This window comes from Endocarpon pusillum, assembly GCF_000464535.1.
Source record: "Endocarpon pusillum Z07020 unplaced genomic scaffold scaffold344, whole genome shotgun sequence".
Classification (NCBI taxonomy): domain Eukaryota; kingdom Fungi; phylum Ascomycota; class Eurotiomycetes; order Verrucariales; family Verrucariaceae; genus Endocarpon; species Endocarpon pusillum.
Genome location: NW_006916325.1, coordinates 229,052 through 251,453, shown reverse-complemented (window position 1 = coordinate 251,453; position 22,402 = coordinate 229,052). Strand labels below are relative to the sequence as shown.

The 22,402-nt window shown below is 51.2% G+C and overlaps 9 protein-coding genes across 9 annotated transcripts; 4 read left to right on the top strand and 5 right to left on the bottom strand.

Moving 5' to 3' along the window:
- Positions 1 to 64: 64 nt before the first annotated feature.
- Positions 65 to 358, top strand: EPUS_00534 (uncharacterized protein; the record flags this gene model as incomplete). Its single annotated transcript, XM_007804563.1, has 1 exon — positions 65 to 358. The coding sequence occupies one exon, from the start codon at positions 65 to 67 to the stop codon at positions 356 to 358; it is 294 nt and encodes a 97-aa protein (XP_007802754.1).
- A 367-nt stretch (positions 359 to 725) lies between these two features.
- Positions 726 to 2,327, bottom strand: EPUS_00533 (uncharacterized protein; the record flags this gene model as incomplete). Its single annotated transcript, XM_007804562.1, has 1 exon — positions 726 to 2,327. The coding sequence occupies one exon, from the start codon at positions 2,325 to 2,327 to the stop codon at positions 726 to 728; it is 1,602 nt and encodes a 533-aa protein (XP_007802753.1).
- A 903-nt stretch (positions 2,328 to 3,230) lies between these two features.
- EPUS_00532 (uncharacterized protein) lies at positions 3,231 to 5,126 on the bottom strand (the record flags this gene model as incomplete). Its single annotated transcript, XM_007804561.1, has 3 exons — positions 3,231 to 4,525; positions 4,580 to 4,797; positions 4,858 to 5,126. The coding sequence occupies 3 exons, from the start codon at positions 5,124 to 5,126 to the stop codon at positions 3,231 to 3,233; spliced, it is 1,782 nt and encodes a 593-aa protein (XP_007802752.1).
- A 2,516-nt stretch (positions 5,127 to 7,642) lies between these two features.
- On the bottom strand, positions 7,643 to 12,223 carry EPUS_00531 (uncharacterized protein; the record flags this gene model as incomplete). Its single annotated transcript, XM_007804560.1, has 1 exon — positions 7,643 to 12,223. The coding sequence occupies one exon, from the start codon at positions 12,221 to 12,223 to the stop codon at positions 7,643 to 7,645; it is 4,581 nt and encodes a 1,526-aa protein (XP_007802751.1).
- An 875-nt stretch (positions 12,224 to 13,098) lies between these two features.
- On the bottom strand, positions 13,099 to 13,619 carry EPUS_00530 (uncharacterized protein; the record flags this gene model as incomplete). Its single annotated transcript, XM_007804559.1, has 2 exons — positions 13,099 to 13,378; positions 13,429 to 13,619. The coding sequence occupies 2 exons, from the start codon at positions 13,617 to 13,619 to the stop codon at positions 13,099 to 13,101; spliced, it is 471 nt and encodes a 156-aa protein (XP_007802750.1).
- A 205-nt stretch (positions 13,620 to 13,824) lies between these two features.
- On the top strand, positions 13,825 to 14,412 carry EPUS_00529 (uncharacterized protein; the record flags this gene model as incomplete). The annotated part of the gene is made up of 1 exon (XM_007804558.1): positions 13,825 to 14,412. One exon carries the CDS (start codon positions 13,825 to 13,827, stop codon positions 14,410 to 14,412), a length of 588 nt encoding a protein of 195 aa, XP_007802749.1.
- Positions 14,413 to 14,849: 437 nt separating this feature from the next.
- On the top strand, positions 14,850 to 16,535 carry EPUS_00528 (uncharacterized protein; the record flags this gene model as incomplete). Its single annotated transcript, XM_007804557.1, has 6 exons — positions 14,850 to 15,104; positions 15,170 to 15,198; positions 15,306 to 15,394; positions 15,473 to 15,755; positions 15,803 to 15,942; positions 16,033 to 16,535. 6 exons carry the CDS (start codon positions 14,850 to 14,852, stop codon positions 16,533 to 16,535), a joined length of 1,299 nt encoding a protein of 432 aa, XP_007802748.1.
- A 1,598-nt stretch (positions 16,536 to 18,133) lies between these two features.
- On the bottom strand, positions 18,134 to 18,343 carry EPUS_00527 (uncharacterized protein; the record flags this gene model as incomplete). The annotated part of the gene is made up of 2 exons (XM_007804556.1): positions 18,134 to 18,180; positions 18,238 to 18,343. 2 exons carry the CDS (start codon positions 18,341 to 18,343, stop codon positions 18,134 to 18,136), a joined length of 153 nt encoding a protein of 50 aa, XP_007802747.1.
- Positions 18,344 to 19,150: 807 nt separating this feature from the next.
- On the top strand, positions 19,151 to 21,130 carry EPUS_00526 (uncharacterized protein; the record flags this gene model as incomplete). The annotated part of the gene is made up of 2 exons (XM_007804555.1): positions 19,151 to 20,317; positions 20,393 to 21,130. 2 exons carry the CDS (start codon positions 19,151 to 19,153, stop codon positions 21,128 to 21,130), a joined length of 1,905 nt encoding a protein of 634 aa, XP_007802746.1.
- Between the last annotated feature and the right edge of the window lie 1,272 nt (positions 21,131 to 22,402).

Sequence of the window (22,402 nt, the reverse complement as noted above, 5' to 3'; positions counted from 1 at the left end):
CTTCTCCGCCCTCCAAGTGGCGGAGGTGAACCGAGCCAAGAACCAGCTCCGCTCTTCGCTGCTCATGAATCTCGAGTCCCGCCTGGTCGAGCTCGAGGATCTGGGCCGGCAGGTGCAGACTCACGGGCGCAAGGTCGGGGCCATGGAGATGTGCAGCAAGATCGAGGAGTTGACGGTGGAGGATCTGAAGAGGGTGGCTAGGATGGTGTTTGGTGGGCTGGTGCAGAATCCCGGGAAGGGCACAGGCGCGCCGACGGTGGTGGTCCAGGAGGGGTTGGAGGAGGGCGTCAGGAGGAAACAGATCCCTTGGGAGGAAGTGCAGGATCGGATTGCCAGGTGGAAATTGGGGAGGCCGTAGAATGGGTTCGTAGCCTATTTGGGGGTTTCTGCTAGGTGTGTATTCTTAGCGAGAGAAGAGCGAAGGCGGAACCTTACTAGACATCCTTCACTCATGCATACCTATGTATGCACCTGCCAGCGTGAGCCAAGCCAGCACAATGCAAACACTGTACTGTACTGTACTACCCATGAACGGCCTCTTTCTTTCTTTCTTTCTTTCTTTCTTTCTTTCTTTCTTTCTTTCTTTCTTTCTTTCTTTCTTTCTTTCTTTCTTTCTTTCTTTCTTTCTTTCTTTCTTTCTTTCTTTCTTTCCCGTACCAGCCAACCAACCCGCCGCCAATCCTCTCCTATCTCGCTCCTCATTCCCCAGTCCAACAACTCACAGCTCACAGATCCGCCATCAAGCGCCCCACCATCCTCCGCGCATACCGCTCCCTCTCCCCGCTCTCCATCTCCCTGCCCGCCTCCCTGATCGCCATCGCCTGCTGCAGCAGACCCTGTAGCTGTTCGACTTGGAATTCTTCTTCCTCTTCCTCCTCTTCCTCCGCTTCCAGACCCGCGGCGTCAGGGTGTGCGGGTTTCCAATTCATAAGGCGGTTCTTGGAATCATACGGCTCGTCAGGAGAGAGGAGGCGCGCGTCTAGGTCTAGGTCCGGGTCGAGGTCGAGGTCCGGGTCTGATGTGGGTTTTCTGTTACGGTCATGGGGAGAAGCGGTAGGTGGTGGTGATGGTGGTGGTGATGAAGAATTATGAGGAGGAGGAAGCGCACTCCAGTCGATATTGTGCAGGAGTTCGTGCAGGCGGGGGAGGCCGGTTTTCTCGCCGTAGAGGTTGCGTGCTTCGTCTGTGGCTTCATCGGCTGTTTGGACTACTGCTGCTGCTGCTTCGGTATTGGTGGGAGGCAGAGGAGACTTGGAAACGCCGTTCCAGGCAATGATGTCCCAGCCCAGGACGGCCCTGTCGGTAAGGAGTTGGTCTTCTACTGCGTCTACCAGTGCGTCTGCACGGTGTCTCTCGGTGTCGTAAGCAGCGGCGGATGCGGGCAGAACTGGCCTGGTTCCCTGTGGACTCGGAGTCGTAGTGGAGTTGGGTATCGAGCCCTGGAGGAGGATAACGGCGCCAACGTCGCCGTCTTGTCCGGCTCTCTCGTCCTCAATGGTTGAGCGTAGGGTGTTGACAGCTTCGATGATGTCTAGATACTCTGGCTTCAACTTCCAGGCGCTTTGGCCTGTTAGCTGCGGAAGCTCATTTTCATCGTCACCGTAACCTAGCTCAGGGTCTGTTGCTGGTGACAAGGAGGCTGTATTTGGTTCCAAAGCGTCTGGTACAGGCATTACCAGGACGATAGCCCCAATAACCCCTCTCACTTCCATCGCTTCCGGTTCAGGAGTGAGCATTTGAGTGAGCCATGTTTGTGTCGTTGGCTCCGCGACTTCTTCCCCCTTCATCCCCTCCTCCCCTTCCACTTTCGGCCCACTTACCCCTAAATCTCCATGCTGATGCGCTGAGACACTTTCGCCTACGTCTTCACTCCCAACTCTCCTTAGACTCCCCGGCTTGCTGCGAGACGCTGCCAATGGTAAAGGCACCTCATCACACCATAAACCAACCTTCGTGTCGAAATACCTGGTCCGGACCCTGAAAGGCGGGTGGCTCGTATATCCCGCCAGGGACACTCGCTCCGTCGGGTCATCCAAACCATCATGGGATGAGACTTGGGGAGGTGGAGCTTCACCGGTTAATGCTTGGAGAAGGGATGGGATGAGAGATGGTGCCTGGCTTGGTGGCGAGGATGCTAAGTATCTGGCGCTAGGTGAAGAACGGGGTTCCGGTAGAGCAGAAGAACGCGATGGCTCGAGGATCAACAGTCGGAGTTTGGATGTTGATGTTGACAATGCGGACGGTGACGACAGCGGGGGTGGAGTTGGAAAAGCTTCTGTGGGTAGTGGGGTGTGGGCGGTACTGGCTGTGCGAGGTGAAGGAGGCATTCTTAGGCTGATGGCGATGGTTGTTGCTTTGGCTATTATTTCGTCATGATGATTGTAGACCTCAAGAAAGGGACTATTGTCTCGGGGTGCTCATGAGCCTTGACTGAGAAATACTCCTCTAACTAAGTTGGTGCATTTGCTCGAAGAGCCCGGTGGGATGAATCGGGTGGAAAACAACACTTCCAACTATGCCCCAGACAAGGAGGTTGGTCGGCGTGCCTAGACTGGCGTCAGACTGGCGTCCAACTGTCGGCCAGTCTGCTCCATGTAGAGATGTTGTGCGGGAAAATACATACAAGGTGAACAAGTCGCTTGCTAGAACGAACAACAACGCAGTACACGGAGGAAGGGAGTGGTAGTGAGATTCCAGAACTACTGGCACAGTTTCTTCTGCAAATACTCAATATATGTCTATGTCCAATACAGCTCAACCACTGACTCTCTTGTAGAGGCTGCTTCTAGTAAGCCATCTTGTCGCACCCAGCTGTATCGACTACATTCTGCCGTGTAGAATAGTATTAGTTAGAACACCGCCTGTTTATAAACACCACAACCGCCTGGATCGGCCACAGGTCCATAGACTCCCGGTCACATATTGCTTGCAGAGAAAAAACCCAACGAATGATGACAAGAAATGCTCGAATACAAGTAAGCAGACAAAGATAAATTCGTTGTACGTTGCGTAAAGTGACATTATACCGATCTCTAATCCCCAAACGTTGTCCAGCTCCCCAAGATTGACCAGCAAAAACTCCTGGATGATGATGCAAACGCTGTGAGCCATCTCAGATCGGAAGCAATGGTGCTGAGTAGACGAATATTATGCTCGCCGAGTTGTACGTACCGTCCCGACAGTACTCATCAGATGATAAACCATCAATGGGCATGAATCCCAAAATCATTTCAAGTCGAATTCTCAGCTTTCAATGAATTTGGATCGATGGTCCCATATGGCATCATGGGCATATCCATGGTCTCCCCGGGGGTGTGATACTCTGATACATCAGCCATCGCCATCAAGCTACCATCATCCATGGATGGGCTAGCCATGCCAAGGTTGAGGTTCTGCTTCGAGTACATTTCACTCAACATCATACCGTCATCTGGCAAATTCGAGTCGTGCGTCATACTGAACACATCGGCAGACGCACTTGGATGCATGCTGGATAACGGCGGAGACTGATCGGCTATCACCGGATCTTGATGGCTCATGTGAGAGAGCGGAGTATGCGACGGTGGTAGCATATGTGACGGATCCATCATCGGCGACGGTGAGAGGAATGGTAGGCTGTATGGTGTGTTGAAGTCAGCTGCAGGCATGCCAGCTGTCTGGTTCGGTGGAAATCCATATTCAGATGGCGATGTCGTTGCTGCGGACATAGGGAATGGGCGGAAGTCCATTCCATAGTTGGGAGAGGTATCTATACGGAGATTTTGACCAAGTGATCCTTGGCCCGGATATTGAGGAAGTGGCTGAAATATGCTTGCGTCAGGGGTAAACTGGGTTGAAGGATGCTGGATGTGGAAGGTCGGTATTGGCGATTGTAGCATTGAGAAGTCGATGGCAACAGGCACCGACCGACTGCGCTGTCTCTTGTGGCCTCGCCCTGGATGGAGATTCATGCCGAGCCGATTTTCTTGGTACATGCCCACATGAGGCGGCTGCGGTCGCGCGAATTGCACGTTGGGCTGGGAAGCTGGGCGAGCGATGCCCATCGCGGGTGACGTTGGTGCTGTAGCTGGCACGGCGTTGATCTCGAAAGGGCTGTGCCTATTCTGGAACGATTCCAACGACACCAGCTTGGCAAGCTGTCCGCTCAGGACTTTGGCGTGTCCTCCAAGGTGGTGAAGAAGAACCTGGGATGCCTGTTGATCTTCGGTGAAATCGCCACATTGGTAAAAGCCACCAGAACCTGACGAGTCCATGAAGAAGTTCGGAGGTCGATTGAGCTCAATGACTAGACCGCCGGGTCGAGGAGGGGTCGTGTTGTTGATTGAACTGGATTCGCCCGATTCAAGGGAGATGTGTTTGATATAGGCAAAAGGGAATTCGATCTTGTAGCCCGCGGAATCGTTGTTGATATAATAAGTGATGCATGCTTTGTCTGGCGAGTAGAAAATGACAAGGTCCATCGCATTCTGCCCAACCCGGCGCCAGCTGCCGATGCTTAGCGACCGACAAGTGAAGTGATGAATGACTAGCAGCACGTTAGTTGCAAGCATAGCGCCAGCTAATGGAGACCACTGCATACCGACTTTCCCAGTGCCATTGCTCTCGCCGTTCAGCATCATTCCACCACTGCCATACGGAGCCATTGGTCCGCTGTTCCGTCCCAGTAAATGCCTGGGAAATGGCTTGCCTGACTCGAGAGCTTGCATGGCGAGCATGTGCCGCATAGACTCGGGGAGGTTATCACAGTCTTCTCCTGTTTCAATGCTCTTCTTGGCAATCATCTTGATCTTTGCGCGTCTGCGGCTTTGGGGTTAGTCAGTCCTGGGTGCTCCACAAATCAAGAGCTTTGGGGCCTACCTGTTTTGAAACCAGATCTGTACGGAACGTTCGGTCATATTGATTTCTTGGGCTATACGTTCTCGCGCAGCAGCAGTAGGCGTGGGGTTTTTGTTGAATTCAACCTCCAAGGTGACCAACTGGTCTTGTGTTGCCCTTTGCCTCTTCTGGTTTTTCTGCTGCTGCGTGAGCGTACTCTTGCGAGGCGGTCTCCTTGCCGCCGAGGAAGCCGATGTGGCTGGTGTGGTAGACATTGAGGCTGTCGGCGAAGGGGTCGATGTTTCAGACATTTCGCGCCTCAAATCGTCCCTCTGCATGCTCGTGGCTATTCCGTTGGCGAGCTCGCTTTTCCTGTCTTGTCGAGTTCCACACAGTTCAATGCTGCTTGAAGTTGGTCTGGTCAGGCGGGTGGACTTTGTGTTGTAGGGTCGATCGTAAGAATCAAGGGAACGGTGAACAGCACTGAAAATGTTCCGGTTCAGCTTTACCTATGTAGAATAAAGGTTCGTGTTGGGCGGCTGATAGTGGACAGGACGCCGGAATATACAGCTAAAAGAACGTTGATTTTTAATTTGGATATTTCAAAGGAGCTGCTGAGGTGCTTCTGGAAAAGATCGTGGATTAAGGGGGTATGAAAGAATGGTTAGTAGAAGGAGTGTGGTGGAGGCCTTGAAAGAGTGAAAGGCGTATCCAAAAAGTCAGGAAAAGAAAGAAAAGTGGAAAAACTCGAAGCAGAAAAGCAGCTGGTGAGGTGCAATGAATAGTGAGATGTGTGGTAAAAGGGTAGGAGGAAATCCAGGGAGGAGAGACTTGAGATACCAGCGGGCGGGCAGCCGACAACAGGCGCTAACGGCTCTTAGCCCCAGGGGTAGCCCCCCAAAACATCCCTCCAATGCCTCGATATGCAACAGGTCGAAAGTTAATGCAATCCTTCCCCTCCCAAGAACCCTTTAGGCGACAGAGACGGAATCGGTCATAATGCGGATGGAACATCTAGCTAAAGCATTTCTTGGGCGAGAACAGCTGGCACGCTCCGCACCCCAAATCCTCGGCAACCACCCATCACGGCGGATTGGAATTCTCCTAGACTGACACATTTGGACTCGATGGCATATCTCGTGCTCTCTGCGTCAGGTACTGCCGTGTAGTTGTGCCAGTACAGGATCGGAGTGGCACAAGCTTTAGGTGGTTGAATTGTGACAACTAAGGGGAAGATCATAGCAGCCCTAATTGGGTGGCCCTGTGAGCGTTGAGGTATTGGACGCACGATCGAGTGGTCCCGACTACTTACTAGGGTAAGAGGCATAAATAATATTAGCATGATTCTGGTAGCAGCTAGTTATAATACAGCGCCACCTAGATGCCTAGAAGCTTCTCTGGTCGATGGCCACAGATATTGACCACAGCAGTACCGCTAACCGGTCAATGCTTAGCTATCTCGTTAAGAGTCCGTTTTGAAGCAAAAATACTAGCGCCATACTAACATTACTTCTGCACGATACCGTAGTAGCCCAGGTCAGCTTGTGATAAGGTCCATCAGCGCCTCCGACAGGCTGATCGATGGTCTGTGTGCAAAGTATTCAAGGCGAAGAGGCGCGGGTGAGAGTGCCACGGGCCTTGTTCACTGCCGCCCTCACAACCCATTGAACTCGTTGACGAGCTCCACATCGCAGTCAGCATGTATATAATAGCTACTCGAGGAATAGCATCTACGTGTATCTGCTTCTCGAGCCTACGGGCCAAAATCATCAGGAAGAGTGATGGTCCAATGCAGTGAGTGCTGTTGATTGCCGTGGAACGATATAGGAAGCTTCGCCCCCCTGGAAACGTCACAGTTTCGTACAATCCTTCCACGCAGGGATTCGTCGTCCGTATGCGCTTTAGCAGCAGACTCCAGGAAAAGGAAGCGTTGCGTTGTACAACATGCGTGCTATGCTCCCAAAATCTGCAGTGCATACGCAGCAATAATGCAGTATATCGCGACATCTGTTCCTCGGAATCACAGAAAGGGGGTCCGAGATGCCTGTCATCGTCGAACCTTGGCTAGTATATGCATAGTTGATCCGATTAACTGCTTGAAGCAAGTTAGGGATGCTAGCCTCTAAACCGCATCCAGGCTAACTCAGGTACGAGCACCTCATACCATGACCTAGTGGCGGCTGGCTTTTGATCCGGGGTAGATGATTGGTCTGCACGACGATACTCTGTCCGACGTCAGGGCACCGCCAAGCACAGTGCTGTCTCAGATCTTCAGGTCAAAACTGCAGATCGCTATGGCAATGCGCTGGCTGAGGGTCCAGGGTTCGCAGAAAAGAAGGAGGCGGCGATGATTCGAGGTTGCCTGGCCATTGTGCAGCAATGCCCGGAAAGATAGGGTGCATCCACGAAAACTGTTGGAATCGAGGCATAACCTCTGGTTGAAACATTGAGAGGCAACGTCATGCGTACTGCAGGTGAAACACACTGTATGTCGGAGCGACCAGAAACTGGGAAAGTGGCGTCCGAAGTAAGCACAGCAAGTTACTATCTATGTTTTAGGTCTACAGACTTGGTCGGTTGAGCTTTAACTTTGGACTACTGGAAGGTGCAAAGAGAAAGCGCCTGGAATTGCCTACATACTAGTAGACCCTAACGCCGCGATTACTAGTAATAGGATCTGACACTTGAGTTTGAGAATCACAATGTGTAGAAGATTATTCCTGGTCTCAGTATATGGCCAAGCACGTCTAGGCCATTTCCAGGCTTGCAAGAACTTCCCCAACGCCGCCTTGCACTCCGTACAGCCCTCCCGATACAACCAAGCGCGTCAACACCGATGCTCTTTTCTGACCAGCCCGAATCCTTTGCTGAACACATCAATCGAATTTCGTATCACACTTCCAATCTTAGAATCCTTGCCAAGCGTTGATGCTGCTGCCAGGGTAGGATCCTTGTCTGAAGCTCGATTCTGGAGCATCGCCTCTACCAGTGCCTCCCGATCTGCCTCGACAGCAGCCTTTGTCTTTCCATCAGCCTTGTTCTTGCGGTTCGAATGTGGCTTCGCTGGTTGATGGAACGGGGCAGCCGAGACCTGGAAGCGTTGTCGTAGAACAGGGGTTTGCTCATAGACCTGGAAGACGTCCACATCAGATGGGAAAAAGTTTGCCTTTAAAGCTTTGATGGCCAACTCAAACAGCAAGAATGAAAGCACGATGACCGTTAGCGTCAACCACCAGAGAGCATTCCGTCCAAATCGCTCTAGGAGGCCCGACCTGACGTTGTAGATCACGTTGTCCTCATAGACAGCAGACAGTAAGATATTCCATGCAAACCATGCTCCAATACTGACAACGAGAGCAATCACCACCAAAATGTTTTTGTTGTGGATTTCCAACACCTGTAGCTTCATATTCACAATGATGACACAGGCAGTGTAGGTCATCACTCCCATAGCGAAGAGCCCGTTATCGAGGGTGAAGGTTGTCCGCGCATAGATACCGTACATGACGAAGAAAACTAGCATTGCTTCGACCGTGGCCATAAAATTCCACCACAAGTAAAGCTTGAAGTTGAATGAGCCCCTCCGTTGACCTCTGGTATAGAGTTCAGGCACAGCCAGAAGTGTGGCCGGGGACAACTCAGCCATGAAGGCACCCAGAAAGATGATCGGTAACGAGGTGAAGAATGCATTGTACCATGATAACGACCAGCTTTCGTACAAACTTGTCCCGGTATAACCATTGCTTCGCTGATAGAGAGCTTGCGTCAGATAAAACAGCATCTCTTTGTAAGTGGTGCCCAGAACGTATTTGCTGATTCGATCGTAGTTGTATCTCCCATGAACCAACAGCAGTTTACAAAGAAAGCGGAACTGAGCAATGGCATAGTCACTCGTCCTCGCGGCTTGAAGGCCTTCCTTTCCTCCAGATATGCCGATGCCCACGTCCGCCTCCTGGATCATCGCCACATCATTCGCGCCATCGCCAATGGCTAAAGTGACAGCTCCATTCACGCGACGTCGAATTGATTTCACAAGCATGGCCTTCTGACTTGGGCTTGCCCGGCAACAAATGACCGAGTCTACCAGGGTCGCCAGGTCGAGCAACGCAGTCTTGTGTGCAGTATTGCCCTCAATCGAAGCCAAAGTTCCACCATCCATGACAAGCACCGCATGAGCAACCGTTCCTTGTTTGATGTCAAGCAACGCATTGGCTATCTCCTGGTCGACGGGGCCCACGACGTGATCGAGTATGATGAAGGTGGAATAGTCCTTAGCAAGCCTACATGAGCGTGAGATGCTGATCGCAGTCTCGCGCTTGTCACCAGTAAGCATCCAAAGCTTGATGTTGGCTCTTCTTAATCGGTCAATGGTATCGGGAACGCCATCTTGCAATTTGTCTTCAATGGCTGTTGCTCCAATGAGTTCGAATTCTTTCTCGATCAGATCAGCCACCTCGCTAATTCGTTCTTCTCGGCTGGTAAGGGAAGTGGTCGCTTCACGGTAAGCTTCTGCCCAAATGCGGTACTCGTCTTCACTTATATAGCGAGCTGCATGCAACAGAGTACGTAGACCTTCGTTGGCAAATTCGTTCAGGTGTCTCAAGGTTTGCTCTATCACCCAAGACTCTTTCAACAGCAGGTTGTCATCAACAAGGTCTTTGACTTCTGCCGACGAGGGCGAGACTGGTATAGTATCGTGAGATTTTAATTGTAGGTTCCTTTCCTGCATTGATGATCGACGTGATGACGGTTGTCCAGATGTGCGACGTGAGAGAGGTTGAGTGTGAGCAGTAACAGGAGAGGTGGGCGAGATGGCCGTGTCAGCTTCTCGATCCGAGAGCCATTGGTCAACACTGTACCGCACTGAGCCTTTCCCTTGGAACGAACTGGTTCTGCGTCCTGCTCCGACTGCGTCAAAGCTAGGGCGTCCGAGGCTAGGGGTAGTACTCTGTCTTCTGAGCGCTTCCTGAGCGCCCAGGCTTTTCTCCTTGGTGGTTTGCTGTTCGATAGCCTTCGCTTGGGCAGCAGCCAGATCAGAAAGCCGCAATAGGTCACGGATTACCGAATCTGCGCCCTTACAGTGAATGCATATCCGACCATCAGGTTCTCTTACAATTACACTCATTCGTTTCCGATCGCTTGTGAACTCAATCACATGAAGGACCTCGTACTTTGCGAAAACTGGCTCCGCACCGTCGCCGCTTCCAAAGATTTTAAGGGTGACCGTGCTGCTTTGACGATCAAGAAACAGGTAGCCCATTTCCTGTGCAGCCGTGACTAGGGCAAGCTCGTCGGGAGAAGTCGCTTGATATCGAATTCCCTCCTGCTGTTCCGTGCTCTCAGGAACACACGTGTGGCATAACGCTATCGAGAGAAGAAAGAATCTCGCCTTGATGGCAAGTGGCGCTGAGGGGTTCTTGTAGATGTACTCGATTAGCTGCGTGGTTGTCGTATTGTGTGACGGACGAGCTGGTTTACCTACGTCTCGTCTTCGCTCATCTGTGGAGGACCCAGCATCTTCTGGACCATGGACTGAGTTGCTGCTTCCGATGAAACCCCATGCATTGGATCTTCGAGGACTTTGCTCAGGCTGTCCAGCCCCTCTTGACACAGATTGGTTCTCTTTCCCGTTCTGCCTTGTCTCTGCTACCCTTGTTTCGGCTGCCAGGCTGTTGATATCGCTTTCGTGATTCCACACATATCCTGCACAGCTCAGCTTGTTGACTTTCATTTCGTTCTTGGTCAGGGTCCCTGTTTTGTCAGAGAAGATGTAGCTGACCTGACCAAGCTCCTCGTTGATGGTGGACGTCTGACACTGCATTGGGGTATTTGACACCTCATCGAACAGATCAACATCACTGTTCATCAGGAAAATTTGACTGACTTTAACAATCTCCATGCTGACATACAGAGAAAGTGGTAGCAGGGTATTGAACATGATGATGAAAGACGCTAGGACCTGGCCCCAATTCACGGTGGTTCCAGAGAGATACCATGCCCTATCCTCATATGAATTCCAAGCACTATATCCGAAAGAGCAGCCTAGCGAAAGTACCAAAACAAAGCCCGCAATCAAGATTACGATTCTGTTGACCAAACTCTGGAGCGCCGGAGCCTTGATTCGAGGATTCTTGTTCGCATTCTGTCGTATCCGGCACTCTTCGCCCGTGTAGCAGACGATGCCGACTGCGACCGGCGTATTTCGCAAAATGCTTCCGCGGTACATGACTTCATGGGTTGTCAAAGGAAGTATTTGGTCTGCGATGCTAATTTTACCCTCAAAACGATAGAGATCCATGGACGGATCTTCAACGACTATTTCACCATGGCAGTTTGATACTTGATCAAGGGTTCGACAGTGATTTAAAAGTGACACCGGGGGTTGCTTATTCTTCAAGTTAGTCTCACCGTCCAACGCCATCGTCTCTGTATACGCGGTAGTACCCTCTGCGTACATCAATATCATGTCAGCCGGAACCTGGTCGTCTCTTTTGAGACGAATGATATCTCCCACTTTAACTTGTAACCACTTTTTTGCAGTCCAGAGCTGAGGTAAGGGTGGAGGATTGTCATCCGTTTCCGATGTAGGTTCTTTAGCATCAAATTCTCTGTTAAGCACATACGTTGTGCGGTTGTTCTCTTCCTTATCTAACTTCCAGCGGCGAATGTCGTCCCAACCTTCCTTGCCCATCGATATACCCACAAACACCAGAAGCGGCACTATAGTAGTGAATGTTCCGGTTGTGCTCAGACCAGGTATCAGCTGCAGAATACTGATTGCTAAAAAATAGGCGTTGGCAAGTTTTGAGAACTGGGCGAAAAGCTGGCGGGGGAAGAAGCTGAAGAAGCTGTAACGGGACGAGCGAATGGAGTTATGAATGTAGGGCGACTGAGTGCGCTCGTCAAGCAGATTGGCTTCATTAATGAAAATATGCCTCCCATCTGCGCTGGGAGGGAGTTCAGTTATACCCAAGATTGTCTTGCTGGCTTTGGTATAGAGGTCTTTTCCTAATCGCCAGATGCGTATACCAGACCTCGCGCTGGCAACGGTCTCTTCCTCATGCTTCGCGGGAGGTGCATTGCTTGTGGCATGGATAGGCGCTGTCAGCTCAATGGCCTCTGGTCTTGCTTGTGGCAACATTTTTATGTTCTTCGCAAACAAGGTCCTGCGTAGAGAAAACCCTCGATCTCGATTCTTAACCACACCAGGCACATTTTGGGAGCCTGATGGTTTCGAAGGTCCGGATGACTGGTCGGAAGGGAGTGTCTCAGGAGATACAGCGCAAATAGAATTTCGAGGACTCCGCTCTAGACCTTGCGACAACGATACCGGGCGAGAGCTTTCGCGTCCGCTGTCTGTCTGCACATTATTCTCGGAACTCTGCCCTTTCCTGGCATTGTGAGACATGGATGTGCAACGTCTTTCACCCAAACCTCAGGAACAGTATCTGTGCAACGTGTCCATCTTACCATCATCAACGATGGCCAGCTGAAGTTAGCGAGGGTGTATTCCGAAGTGGTGGTGGATTCACTGCGAGAGTGAGAGTATCATGTTGAGAGAAAGGAATCGGGAATCGTCCATTGCGATGGTAGACCAACAAAACGGGCGATGGTGACAAGCACTGCCGCGTAAATGCCCCCACTACCACGTACACAGCCCAACTCCAAAGCCAATGACATCCGGGCCAAGGAAGGGTCCAAACTGCAGCGATTGGCTACGAGTACGGAGTAGTAGTTAAGCCTAAATTCAGGGATGAATCGTGTCACTAACCAAGCGCACGAACTTTCTGTGCGACGACAACCTCGACAACCACCACTCCTGCCTTGAGGGCTACCGGTCGTAAAATTGTACACCGAATCCACGCAAAATTATATCAAGTCCTCTATGGGGGGCATGATAGTCTGTAAGTCTGTAACAGTCAGACTTCTCTCTGATTCCACGGATGGAATAATTCAACAGTTCCATCAAACACCCAAACCCAAAGAGCCGTAGTACCTTAATACCCACCCAACTCCTCCTCCATATCTAACTGCCCGCTCCGCCTCCATCTCGGTGCCACCTCCACCGTATCCTCCTCAGCCACCACCTCCCGCAGCACTCCCCAATCCTCATCCGTCGTCAGTAGGAGCTTCCACTGGCGGCCCCTCCCACTCTCCACATAGCGGCCTACCACCTTCATCACATCCTCCACATACTCTCCCCACGCCGGCCTAAGACGGTCCAGCCCATGCAGTACGACAATGCACGTCCGCGGCATGAGCTTGAGCACCGCCTTCAGCACCTCAAGCGCCGAGTCCCACAACTCGAGCGAGCCGTCCAGCGCGCGGAACGCGGCTCGTGACAGCTTCTTCCGGGATGAATGTAGCGTGCGCGGCAGCAGCGCGCCGGATCAAGCTGTAGGCGAGGTTGACCAGCGTGCTCTGCGCGTCGGCATCCCAGTAGTGACTGTCGGCGGCGCGGTTGATGTCGTCTTCTTCCAAGCGGGAGGAGCTGGAGAAGGCGAGCACCGGGACCTTAAAGCGCAGGGCCCTGGCAAGAACTGTGGTGGTGATGCCGCTGGTACTGCGGGAGTGTGCCCACCTGTCTCCGGGGCTTGCACCGGAACCACGGACCCAAAGCCTGCGCGGGTCGGGATTTGAGCTCCAGGTTTGGAGGGCTTCGATGACGTTGTGGTCGGTGTGGGTGGAGGGAGGGAGTGAGAGATAGGGTGTGAGGTCGGTGGTGTAGTCGGCGAGGTGGGAGGAGTAGAGCTGGAGACTATTGCGAGTGTAGGTGTGCTTGCAAGGGTTTGGAAGGGTTTCATGTTAGCGACATAGTCGAACGCCTAGGGTAACAGATAATGACAATGAGAAATAGAGGACGTTCAGCCTTTGGCAGCAAGCAGCAACGAACCGTCGGGTGTGCATGATGCCCAAGCCAGCGACGTGCGGTACCGAGTCAACTACGAGGATTCCAAGGGTAATGCGTTGCGGGTACAACGACCGCGGACGCCTTTCTGACTCGGCTCCATGTCGAATGCGCCAGTGCTCGAGACGGTGACGACGGTGACGGGGAGTGGCTTGGGCGAGGAGAGCAACGCCATCGAATCCGGCTCAGAAGACGAGTATGATGCCAATGCTAATATCCTTACCGACACCAACGGTGACAAGGTCCGCCACAGCCGCCCCCAGAGCAAGACGAAGCCGCTCGAGGATCAGCGCATCACGCAGACGGAACTCAAGATTCGCTCGTCTGAGCTGCTTAATGCCCTCCACTCCGTTGTCAAGTACTACCCGGGCCAGACGCTGATGGGCGATGTAGCCACGTTCCAGGAGCCATTCCGCCTGCTCGTGCACTACCGCGAAGAACTTGAGGCCTACAAGCAGCAGCACCCGCCCGAGCACAATGACGAGTACAGACAGACGTGCAACGAGCACATTGATATCCTGCTCGGCTTCCTCAAGCGCCACTTTGGCAAGAGCCTCGAGGAGGAGGAACGCCGCCAACATCAGGATCCTCCTGTCTGCACCTTCGAATGGGCCTGGCTGCTGCTCAAACCTGGCGACACTATCTACGCCGAGACCGACGAACGCATACCCGGCCTACCGAGCCCGTAGTTATCAAGAGCGTCGACGGCGGCGTGAGCCAGGCTGGCCCTCAGAGTTGCGATATTGGTATGTGGAACGTCGACTCGGATGGCTACCAGCTGGGCCGCTCTGTGGAGCGCGAATACATCATCCCGTTTATGGGTGAGCGGGAAGTGACAACTCTCACCGCGTATCCCACCAAGTTTCACCACGAAACGGCGCAGGATATTGCGGCGAACGGAAGGGAAAACACCAGAGGCGCGTCTCATCGCCTGCAGCCGTAAGTTCTAGGATCTAGCCAAAGGGTTTCTAAACCGAGAATATGAGGGCATCACCCTAAACATACCCTACAGGAAGGTGGGCGCTCCCCTACATATCTATATTTGAACTAAGTAATAACAACATTTGCTGTATATATCAACCAGGTCAAATCACGCATCGTCGTCGACTTCGACCCCTATTATGCTATGGACTCTTCCAAGAAGCCCCTATTCACCGGGGAGTACTTAAGCAACGTCGACGGCAACGAGGCGGCTAGTATGGCATCCGAGTGCACCTGTGAGGCCTGCACCGCCCGCCTCGAGCGGAGCAAGATTAAAAAGGGCCTCGTTCTCGGACTACGAACTGCGTGGATCCGAAGCACGAGCCGCCCAACTGGGACCACTTCCTGTTCCTGTGCCGCCCTGAAGTACCTAGGTACATCCTCAGCGAATGGAAATGGGGTGAGTCGTACAGATAGACTACGATCTCGCGCAAAGAGTGAATGCTGACGGCTACGGCCCTACAGAGTGGCTCGACGCAGAATACGTTCAGAAGGTCAGTTTGCAAAAGGATGCTTTCAGTTGCTTTGTCTTGGAACCCGAGATCAAGGGCGTAGTGGAGGCACTCTCACGCACGTACATTTAGTTCAAGCTCCGTAGTAGGATCAACACCGATTTCATCAAGGGCAAGGGCGAGGGCCGTATATTTTTGCTGCATGGTCCCCCTGGTGTGGGTAAGACATGCACAGCCGGTGAGTGTCCTCCTCGCCACCGACTCCCGAATATATTACTCGGGAAAGGGAAGAGAATATGGACTGACAAGTCTGTAGAGTCTGTAGCCGAGCTCCTTGAGCGGCCCCTTCTCGCCCTCACCTGTGGCAACATTGGTACATCAGCCACCGACGTCGAGCGCCTGGGCCAATACTTGACATGGGGCGAATTATGGGGTGACTTGGTGCTGCTTGACGAGGCCGACATCTACTTGGAGAAGCGGGCGTACAACGAGGTGGAGCGCAACAGCGTCGTGTCCGTCTTCCTACGGGCTCTCGAGTACTACAGGGGCCTTCTGTTTCTGACCACAAATCGCGTGAATGCCTTCGATGACGCCTTCAAGTCGCGTATCCATGTGAGCCTGCACTACTCTCAGCTCACTGACGAAGACCGCGGCGCCATTCTGGCAACAACTTCTTGAAACTGGGCGTCAAGGACGACATAGAGGTGACGAAGAAGGGGAGGAAGTACATTCGCGAGAACGAGACACTGCGGCAGCTGCAGTGGAATAGACGCGAGATTCGTAATGGTAGGTCCAACTCCTTTCTTCCCTGGTTCCTTTCCCAATATCTTCAGCTTCAACACTCACAGCCTAGGCTAATCGAAAATCAACCCCCAGCTTTCCAAACCTTTGGCGGCGAGGGCGCCAACGAGGGCAAGATCTGCGTGACAAGCAAGCATATGAAACGCGTCGTTAACATGGCCAAGGCCTTTTCCGACTACTGCCTGGCGCTGAACCGCGGCCGTAGCGACTTCTTAGCCCAGCCACCGTTGGCTATGCGGAGCAAGAAGGCGGAGCTCGCATCCAAGACAAAAACGAAGAGCCGCAAGCAGGAGAGCGAGAGTACCAGCGGCTCCTCCAGTGACAGCGAGTCTAAACGTAAGACTTTCGTCAAGTCGCTTAAGGATGAGAGTGAGAGCGAGGAGGAGACGAGTGAGGAGGAGACGAGTGAGGAGGAAACGAGCGAGGAAGAGGTGGCGAGGAAGAAGAAGGATAGCAAGTCGAAGAAGTCAAAGGCAGAGGAGAGCTCTATGGAGGAGAAACAGAGGAGGAAAGCCAAATATAAATGGCGGGTTCGAAAGGGGAAGCCAGCGGAGGAAAGTGACGAATCTGATGAGTGATCGTTGTACAATGTCAGACCTCTGTTGGAGTTATATCTAACATTGATCCAATATTTAAAAAATCACTTTATAAAACTACAGCTAAGTATCACATTATCACAGAAATGAGTGGAGTGACTGTTATTACAGAGGACAGAGGAAAGAAGCATGGCAGAGCAAGAGAACAGACAGCAAGAAGGCGACAGGATAAAGAAAAGAAAAAAGAAAAAAATTCTAATTTATATATTTTAAAATAAACGTTGTTATTCCTTCCTTTTCCTTCCTTTCCTTCCTTTCCTTCCTTTCCTTCCTTTCCTTCCTTTCCTTCCTTTCCTTCCTTTCCTTCCTTTCCTTCCTTTCCTTCCTTTCCTTCCTTTCCTTCCTTTCCTTCCTTTCCTTCCTTTCCTTCCTTTCCTTCCTTTCCTTCCTTTCCTTCCTTTCCTTCCTTTCCTTCCTTTCCTTCCTTTCCTTCCTTTCCTTCCTTTCCTTCCTTTCCTTCCTTTCCTTCCTTTCCTTCCTTTCCTTCCTTTCCTTCCTTTCCTTCCTTTCCTTCCTTTCCTTCCTTTCCTTCCTTTCCTTCCTTTCCTTCCTTTCCTTCCTTTCCTTCCTTTCCTTCCTTTCCTTCCTTTCCTTCCTTTCCTTCCTTTCCTTCCTTTCCTTCCTTTCCTTCCTTTCCTTCCTTTCCTTCCTTTCCTTCCTTTCCTTCCTTTCCTTCCTTCCTAACCACGTATTCTATATACGCATTTCATACGTTTATATGCGTATTCTTTGAGATACTGATCCAAGTTCACAAAAGAGTTACGCTCAAGTAACCAAAGTTACTTGAATGCAGTTGAAATAGTATAATAATCCCTATCCAGGTGAACTCTAGATTCATCAAGACTCCTAAGCATCCCAGGGGCACTCTGTTCTACCTATGACATCCTTTACGTTGTTTCTATGCATTTTGTGTGCGCATTCTGATTTTGATGAGGTACGCCTTAGCAAGATACTGTAGCCTTGGCGAGCTAAAACGGCAATCATACCCAAGAAGGAAGGAAGAGGTGCACTTTGATAAATGATAAATGATTAACTACCCAAAAAATTAAAGGAAAATTACCGTTTCCTGTCCTCAGACGTGCTGACTTCGTCAGCAACTAAAATGAGAGAGAATTTCGGAGATTGATGACGACATCGAGCTGCAAGGGCGATGACGAGCCTCGGAGGCATCAGCAGTAGATTATATGATAATATAATAACTCAACACCAAGAATATCTATCTCATCTTCCGAAGAGCTAATCTGTTCAAGTTCGGATGTTCGCCTCTCTCCACTCCACCCATCCGGTGATATCACGAGTACCATGATATGCTATTGATGGTACTATGCTACCAACGGAACAGGCGGTAAGGGCGGTTGCAACGGCAAGGAACAGACGTCCGTTTTGTTGGTCTGATGCGAATGCTGGAAGCATTTGTGCCATTTAGCTCTCCATGCAGTAACCTGCCGCACCCTTAATATCTCACGTCGACCTGCTCTTGTTCCATTTCCCCTCTTCATCTCCTAATCACTCGACCCTTCTCCGCCTACTTCGATTCGCGCCTGAACATCATATTTATCTCCTGTTGTCTCGATCACATTCTACATCCCATACCGGTACCACGCACGACTCTGACTCCTTTGTAGAACTGTCCCTCTGTTAGCTCGTCCCTCTTGCGTGCACCAGACAGGTCCAGCATTCTTACTCTCGATCTTGACCTGCACGATCTGGAAATTCTGCCAGATTGTAACGAGGCCAATGGTTGTGGCGATGATACCGAAGACGATCGTCCAGATGACTTCACCTGTCATTGTGATAGTTTATGAGTATCCTCTGCTGCTCCTGTAGCAAGACTGATTCGGGTGTTGGATGATGTTGGTGGCAGTGAAAGGTGAGGGTCTCGGTGTAGATGCGCTGCAAAGCTGACGATGTTGTTGCAAGGCGAGCCTCTGGCTAATACAGAGGTTTCTAAGGAGAGCATTATTGGTCTTATACAAAGCATTCTGGAGTGCCCCGGCGCAAGAATACTCGTTGACCAAGATATTGACCATGGGAAAAATCACGAAAACAATGCCTGGCGCAACAGGAGATTGGGGGCACCCCCCTGAACTCTCCATGAAATTCACAGTACGAAGCCACATGGAGTCCGTCGCACCGAGGCAAGTCAACCAACTGTCCTGGTCGATTAGGGGTCTCAAACATTGCGCCGGGGCTTGCTTTCTCATCATGTCAGTGGCTACTATAGGTGGCTACTACCACTAGCCTACCACTGACGCGCTGCGCCGGGGCATGATCCCAAGCCCCCTTAGCCTAGGCTAATAGTGCTCCAACAACATGCCCGAAGCCTCAGGGGCATTGCGCTGGAAGTTTGCTTTCCGCTAAGGTATAATCAGACCTTTGTCTGGACTGCGCCGGGTCACATGGTGAGCTGGAGGTCAGTGAAAAATCAGTACTGTGACGCCACAACTGCATTCTGCGCCAGGGCATATCGTGTTCTTCACCAACCTGCAGCAACAGGAACGCGAAGTTCTTGCAGCGCGGTGCTCCCCGGCACATGGATTCAGACCCCTATCGCTTTCAGCGGGCACTGAAAGCGAGCACCTCTTTCATCAAAAACGATGCCTTTACACAAGTGTCAAGTATGTGGCAAGATCTTGTCAAGATCTACGAAGCTCTCCGAGCATATCAGATCTCATACTGGCCAGAAACCGTTTCGTTGTGATATCTGCAAAGCCCATTTTTCGAGGTCTTACGACTTGACGAAGCACAAAGAGCGGCACAGTGGCTCGTACAAATACAAGTGCGAGGGCGAAGAGAATGGAGTGACGTGGGGATGTGGGAAAGGCTTCCACAAGAAAGGAGATCTCAATCGCCATCTAAAGCGTGGCAACGCCGAGCAATGTCGGCGTGCGAGGCAAGCAGTCACACCTACAAGAAGCGAGGCTGGCGAAAGACCAACCCAGCTCAACGGCGCCAACCCATCTCAATCGCAGCCAGTCACTGCATTGGAGCCCAGAACATGTAAAAATTCACAGCAAGTCATCATCCAAGACCGTCTGCGAGCTGCTCAGCTTGCCCACCTTAGAACAAAGTCAACGCCCCCAGGTAACCTTGAGAAGTCACCCTTCAGGAGTTATTATTTATCCTACATACTTCCACCGCCACAGCGAGAAGAACAACATCCACTTTCTAGTTCGCAAATCTCCAATCGGCTGCTTTCTCAACAGCCGACTCGTAAACAACAGGGTTGCGATGCCATGGATATTGATGGAGGTTCTGTTCGGCAGAGTCAAGAGGCCGCCGATGTTCTGGCCAATATGAAAGATGACCGATCTATGAGGCTCCCAATGATTTCCGCAGCAACCGACACTGATCCTTCTACCATAACTCCGAACACCAGCGACAACGCATTCATTCATGAACGAGGTAATTCAGCCGACCAAAGGGAGCAGGACCGGCAGCAATCTGGAGTGATACCACGGATGCAGGATCAGATGAATACCTCCCAAGCATCGGCGACTCCTGCCGAACAGTTCCCGAGCAATGATGGAACAGGCAGCAGTCAAAAACTATCCTTGGTCCAAAACTCTTACCGCGGTATGACTTGGGAAGGCTTATCAAGAGGAAGCTGGATTCAAGCTGACTTGATCGTATCCGGCACCCCGCCATATTCTTTCCAGTCGCCATCGTATCACTTTCCGTCCGACCTGCCGAAAGTGGAGGCAAATTTCATCTATTGTGGACGAACGCTGCCTACGGTCCACGAACTCATGGGCCATTTTGGGGTACAACACTCCCAGAAGCCTCCAGCTGCCAACAAAGACTAAGGTGCAATTGGTGTCGTACCGAAGCCTGCGCAGCACCAACAAGCTCTCCTCCCTACGGCAGAAACAAGCGCGATACCAGAATCGCGCTCCAAAAGTGCACCACCTCACAGCGAGGAGGCGGGAAGCTCTATTGCACTCAGCGGCTTTCGTGATGAGAGGCACAATATCGGGGGAATCACTATACGGCAGCGAACACCAAGGATTCTGCTTGTTGAAGACGATCCAACCTGCAGAAAATTTGAAGGAAAGTTCTTGTTTACATTGAAATGCGAAATCGATAATGCGGTAGATTGCTTGGAGGCCGTCAACAAAGTCAGCGAAGTCCAGGCGAGTCTCAGTCTGCGATATGACCTGATCATGATAGATATAATCATGCCGAACCTGGATGGTGTAACTTCTTCTCTCTCAATACGACAATTTGACCGGACGCCAATCATTGCAATAACGGCCGACTTTCGAGCAGATGATATCCAGATGTACTTCCGCTATGGTATGGATGGTGTGCTGCAGAAGCCGTACACTCGCAAGAGTCTACTTGATATGCTTGAGGAGCACTTCTCTCATCTAAAGAAGACAAAGAGCGTGATTGAAGACAGTATGCATGGTCCAACGAATACCGCAAGCAACCTGGGCACACCAGACGCTGGATCGAACCAGTTTTCATATCCAGAGTCACAGCTGAATAATAACATCACTCCTATGGGACTCCTACTCAACGAGCACTGGCTGACAGAGCTTCCCATAAGCCAGCTGCAATCAACGAACCCGTGAGCAACGTACAACGAATTTACCAGGAGCTGAGACCCATACACACTGAAGCAGACCCTGTCCCGCCTGATGCAATGCCATCCGGCCTCCCACCCATGGAAAACAGAGCTCCCCACGCTTTAAAACACTACCGAGTCTATAAAAAACATGACGGGGTATGGTATTGGAAGCTGCGGATCATCCCAATACGATCTGAGGGACTTCCAACACCTAGAACACGAATCGATTCCGTTCAAGAGCTGAAGCGATGGCTCTTCATCACGGCACAAGTGACACGCATTTAATGACAGTTGGTCACGATGTAATTAAAGCACCGCTTACGTCTCACGCTCTCAACAATGGTCATCGAATAATTGTTCTTGCCGACAATGCATTTTTGAGCAGCAGTCATCGTACATAGCGCACTGCCATTGAGCAACTCGAGAGCACAAATATCTGTATTGGCATTAAAATCTATGCAAAGTAGATAAATGGAGAGATGTGTTGGATGACATATCGCAAGAGAGAGGAATTGGCGCCCAGCATTGTCATCAAGACTAGGAGCTGGGCAGCACCTCCTTTCGAGCAGATGCCAAGCCAATAACAACAACGCTGATAGCCTTATGCAAGGGAAACATTAGGAACATCCCTACTCGTAAGTAACGGAGCGTGTAGAACGATGTTGAGCGGCGATAATGCTCGCCGGCTTATAGCAAGATCCGACCCTCCGCGGTTGAGAAATTTCGCCAAGTCTTTGAATATCTCATTAAACGTACGGGAACGCTGTGCTCAACATCGAAAGGCGACCATTCAGTGATATAAGTTGCAAATATACATCGGCTTCGCCAAGCCTGCGCGCCAAGACAAGCAAAGAATGTCAACGTGACTCAGCGGACAGTACACACCACACGTGATCGTTAAGCCAAGCCCTTATGCCAAGCTCCCACTGTCACCACACTTCATTTACCACAATCGTTCCACCTGCCATTCGCATTCACCCTCTAAAGAGATTCCACCAACGATCATTATATAGACTATCTATTCACAATCTCACAGAGGACCCTCTGGCAGATTTATCTACTTCTACAACACATCTTTCCTCTGATCTTGCTCTATTTCATCTTCTAGGTGCCACACGGACCTAAAAGTTGCCTTATCCACCAAACCGCGGTAAAATGACGGTATTTTCTAATTGGTCCAACCTGGCACTAGCGGCCTTGGCGACCGGAACCTTAAGCAAATACAAACCAATCAGATGCCAGGATGGAAACCTTATTTTATCAAGATGGTATTGTA